The 5387-nt window shown below is 37.2% G+C and overlaps 1 protein-coding gene across 1 annotated transcript; it reads right to left on the minus strand.

Moving 5' to 3' along the window:
* Nucleotides 1-1921: 1921 nt before the first annotated feature.
* LOC109581421 (ATP-dependent DNA helicase RecQ-like) lies at nucleotides 1922-2467 on the minus strand. The gene is made up of 2 exons (XM_019995520.1): nucleotides 2022-2467; nucleotides 1922-1967 (listed from the first exon to the last, which is right to left on the minus strand). The coding sequence occupies exons 1-2, from the start codon at nucleotides 2465-2467 to the stop codon at nucleotides 1922-1924; spliced, it is 492 nt and encodes a 163-aa protein (XP_019851079.1).
* Nucleotides 2468-5387: the final 2920 nt, after the last annotated feature.

Here is a 5387-nt window from a genome sequence, read left to right on the forward strand (position 1 = left end):
AGAGCTACTAGTCATTGGAACTATGCATTGGAGGCCTTCACACTGTTAGCTCAGTATCACTGGACCCATATAGAAAAACCAAGGTTGTAGCATGATTGTGGCAATCTTGTAACAAGTTGGTTGTCAATAGATTGTCACTACCCGGTCACAACCTTGTAAAAACCTTGGATTTGACACGTTTTTTGGCTTGTCACAACCTTGTCACAACCTTCTCACAATGTACAATGAATTTAATAGAATAACTATAATCTTAAAGACTATCAACACATTATTATTATTGAAATCTTAATCCCATATAGTTTCAAATGATTTCTAGATACTTGTAATGTATCTATGATACATGCAGCTAATGTATAAAAATGTGGATGTGTATTAGTGTTATCTTTATTGACTTGTATAAATGCTGGTCAATGGTCCCTTTATATATGGTAGCAATAGCTTCATATCATCGTGGGGCACACTTAATGAAACCCCAGTTTCCTGTCAACCTTCAGACAACCTTGTCACAAGTTTGTTATTTTTCTTACATGTTAGTCACAACTTTATCACTTTCCTACAAGGTTGTCACTAGGTTGCTCACAACTTTATCACTTTTATACAAGGTTGTTACTAGGTGGCTACAACTTTGCAAGGTTGTGACCCAGTTGTAACAACCTTGGAATTCCTATATGGGGATACTACCAGAAAGGCAAGCCATGCAACTTAAGTATTCGAGGTATATTAATACTCAAGGGCGCATAGGATGCAACATTCCATGTGATTTGTATATAGAGCATCTTAATAGAATGGTTAAGGCATGTGTGGCAAATCTGGGGGCAAACAAAACTCCTACAAGCATAAAAAAAGTGGGAAAATGCATTGGTCCAATCAATAAAATCATCAAAAGCTTTGATTCACACCAAGTTAAGGAGTCAATCCATCACTCAGTTTCATCATCAAATGCTGACAGAGATAAAATAGTAAAGGAATTACTACAATATGAGGTAGTTTCTGTCGTGCAAGGTCGTGAATTTCGGTGTTTTAAGAAATTTCAGAGTAATGTTATGAACAGTGTTGACAAGGAAAAGCTGATGAAATGGATGATTGAAAACTACAAAAGAATACTATACTAAGTAATTGTTGAATCATTACCTTAATTTAAAATTGTATATCTAAGTAGTACACTTAATGATTTACATTTAAGACTACATACATCACAACACATAAATGTATTATAATTAATATTGTTACTTGATAAATAACTGCTAAACATGCCATATAGATAATTACTGCGGCATATTTCTTTATTGCTGCAATAGTCAAGAATCTTTTTGTCGCTGGGCCGCCTGTAAACACCTTTACCAAATAGCAAAGTGCAATATGACATTCTTCCATCTCTTCCTGCCCTCCCAACTTGCTGTACATAGGTCTCGACATCTTCAGGGACTCCAAAATGAAGAACTCTTCTCATACCAGGGCAATCAATGCCCAACCCAAATGCTACTGTAGCAATGACAACCCTTAAGCAAAATTCTCACAAAAACTGATTCAGAATGGTATCGCAAATAGCTTCCTCTGTACATCCAGTAAAATAATCAACTAATCTTAATTCTGGATTCCTCATTGAGCTGCCAGGGGGTTCAGTCATATCTCCACCTAATGATGCTTGAAACTGCATCCAAAGATTAGCACAATCCAACGGTCTTCAGCAAAATATTATCATTCTTACCATTTCAACTCTCTTGTGCTTTAGCTCTAATATTACAGCCATAATAGTATCGGTAGTATTCTCTTTAACGCTGCAGTGCAAATTCGGTTTCTCTGGTGAGACTTCTATTACAACTGGGTCAACCATCCCAAGAAATGACATTACTTCTTTTTGTAAAGTAAACGTTGCAGCGGCAGTGAGAGCTAGGACATTGATTTTTTGAGGAAGAAGGCTTCATATCTCACTTAAACAACTAAAATCTGGAGAAAAATTAATGCCCCTATAATCATTAAAATTACAATAAACACATGATATTCAGTTTTAAAATACTGACCAATTCTTCACCAAATGTGCCTCATCAATGACAAAAGCAACTACATTCTGCTGGTAAACATCACTACAAACTACATCTCTCCATAATGAGCCTCTATTTAAAGACTCTTGACTAATAAAAATTAACTTTATGTCACCAGTTAAAAAAGCAGCTGAGTCAAGAGACTGATCTCCAACATATGCAGATCTCATGCCAAGGGATTGAAACTTTTCCACTTGATCCTTCATCAGAGCAACGAGAGGACAAATTACAATAACAATTGATGATGGTATCAGTTTGCATCTCAGCTTGTCAAAAAGTAATGGCAGGCACCCATAGATGAGACTCTTACCAAACCTAGTAGGCAAGGATACGAATACATCACGCGCTGCAACAAAAGACTTCATGGCATCTTTCTGTAGACTCCTGAGCTCAGAGTAGCCCAAAGAGAGACACACTTTCTCCATACAGGCAGTAATGTGATCGTCAGTGTACCGTACAGCGGGAAATATTGGCTAGAGTTTTATTTGGCAATTTGTCAAAAAAATGTGATTGGCGGTATTTTAATTTGGCAATTAAGACTTGAAATTTATTTTTTATAAAAATTGGAAAATATTAGTATAAGTTATACACCGAGGTCGAGGTTTCTATGGGATTTATTTACCGAGGGACGCAGTCCCGAGGTAAATAAACCAATAGCAACCGAGACCGAGGTGTATAACAGACTTCTACCATGCCAAATCTGTAGCTAAGAAACTGCCCATGATTAGCAAGGCTTTATAAAAGCACAAGGCCTCTTTCCTTCTTTGTATCTTCTTAAAAGAAACTGGAAAATCTCTTCTTCACTCGCGCCATGTGTGTACAGTAAAACACACCCAGAACATGCCTTTCCAATTCCACTCCACCCATTAAGAAGTTTATCACATGGCTCAATGCCTTTGACCATAGTATCTATGTTTTGATGCTCTATTTCTTTCTTTTCGATGTTCTTTGCTGCTTTCTCTGCTAAAAATGATTACTCCAGACGCCATAGCTATGCTTCGAGGTAAATAATTAGAAACCTGTTTGCTCCCGGGCTGTCCGTGAGGTAAATAACTAAGAAAACCTGTTTGGCAACTTTAATAAGTTGGCTATATTTACCTCGGCGAGGTAAATAAGCGATTATATTTACCTCGTATAACGCAATCTGATTGGTCAATTGCAAGTAGGCATGGTAGAATTATTGTTACGCCACGCCTTTAAATTAATTAAAAGTGAGCTAAACATGGCCGACCAATTCCAAGAGCTCGAGGATGACGAAATAACGATTGAGAGTTGTATTCGAGGGCATCATGTTTCTGAACCCTTTTGGACCCCAACAATAGGCGAAGTTTTGTCTTGTGAAAGAGAGGAAGACAATGTTTTTGATCCCTACGCTGTAGCCATGCTGAAGACTGTAAATACTCGCTTAGTGGTTGGTCATGTCTCTCGTAAGATATCAGCAGCATGTTCTTTGTTTCTTTGCTGAGAAGGGAGCAGTATCAGCTGCATAGTGAGTGATAATAGAAGGCATTCTTCTGATTTGCCACAAGGAGGATTAGAAGTCCCATGTAAACTGACTTTTAAAGGAGGAGAGAAACACGTGACGAAGATCAAGAAGTTGTTTGGTATAGCATCAGCTCCCACTTCAGACTTATTTGAGCCTTCACCTAAAAGAATGAAAAAAGATGATTTTAGTGATGATAATAGAATAGTAATACCAGATGGCGATGATGATAGTAACACCAGAGAAATTTGGATAGCTCTTGACAAGAGGCACCAACTATCGTTGAGTGACAAAGACTATATTGAATCAGGAGATTGGATACCTAATAAAGTTATTGTCTTTGCTCAAGTACTTCTTAAACGACAATTCCAACATCTTCAAGGCCTTGTGTCACCATTAGTTCTTTCTAAGCCAGATACAATGTTACCATTTCACAATGCCCTACAAATTGTCCATGACCGAGGAAATCACTGGATTGTCGTGTCAACCTCAATGAATTGCCAAGAAACAAGAGAAGTTTTCATTTATGATTCAATTTTAATGATATTAACATTACTACAAGACACCTTCTTTTGCAGTTATTTGGACAAGAAGCAAGGCTGAAGTTAATGGTTTGTCCACAACAGAAAGGTGGAATGGATTGTGGTGTTTTCGCTATAGCTGTGTGTACTTCCCTAGCTCACAGACAACCATTACCATTATCTTTTAAGCAGGATAGCAAGAGGGCTCATCTACTGAAGTGCTTTGAAGATCTCCAGTTAACTCCTTTTCCATAGATCTAATTGTATAACTGTTATTATGATTGTTATTTTGAGTTACATTATTAATTATGTTATTAATCAATATCAATTAAAACATTATTGTAATCAATTGTGAAAATAAATTACAATAGAAGTTTTGTTACACATTATACATAAAGTGTTTCACATTACAGAGCCAATAGCTTGTGAAATACATGCCTTTTCAAATCCATGCACTGCAATATCTGGCCTTTGCTTGAGGGTCTCCCATGATTCAATCATCCATTTTGTGCTTTGATTCTTGATAACAGAAAGAGCAGTATCTACTTTCACTTCTTCTAATACAGTTCCTTCTTCCAATTGTTTATGAACACTCTCAGCATACCACGCTTGAAATCACTTTCTCATTTCTTCTTTCATTGGTTTATTTATCGAAATGTCCATTGGCTGCAGCTTATCAGTGCAGTTAGCTGGCACTTTCACCACCCTGATGCTGTTAGACTCTAGTAGATCATAAATTGCTTTTGTTGTTTGACCTTTAAAACAGTCAAAAATAGCGAGTGCTGGGGAATGCTCATCAAGCTTAAGTTCTCTCCTTTTTTTTCAACAAAGGGGAATACAATTTTCTGCAGATACCTTATCATAGTTTCTTCAGTAGACCAATGAGATTCACTGTGCCAAAAGTCCCACTCTGGAGGAGCTATGATGGATGGATGACAACGAAGTCTTTTGCCCTTAAAAATTAACTGAGCAGGAAGATACTCCCCTGTCATTGTTGTAGCAAGCACAGATGTGATCTGGTGTTTGTCATCAGAATTTGTGATAGGAACCACTTTTGCTCTTGCTTCATGCATGGTCCAATCACCAGTTGGAACCAGTTGTAGAGCAGTTTGGTCCCAGTTAAAAACTAATTCCTTATTAATACCATTCATTACAACTTCAGCTTTTATATCAGCTAGGTACTCTTCTTTTAACTCTTCAAAACGATGAACAGCTACTTTTCCAGCATTAGAGCCTTTTCTTTTAACGTATCCCATACGCTTTAGTAGAGACTTTGCCCATGATTTGGTAAATTCAACATGGTCACCATGTACTTTTAAAAGACTCGGACTACGCTTAGAA

This window comes from Amphimedon queenslandica, unplaced genomic scaffold, assembly GCF_000090795.2.
Source record: "Amphimedon queenslandica unplaced genomic scaffold, v1.1 AMPQUscaffold_13440, whole genome shotgun sequence".
Classification (NCBI taxonomy): Eukaryota; Metazoa; Porifera; class Demospongiae; order Haplosclerida; family Niphatidae; genus Amphimedon; species Amphimedon queenslandica.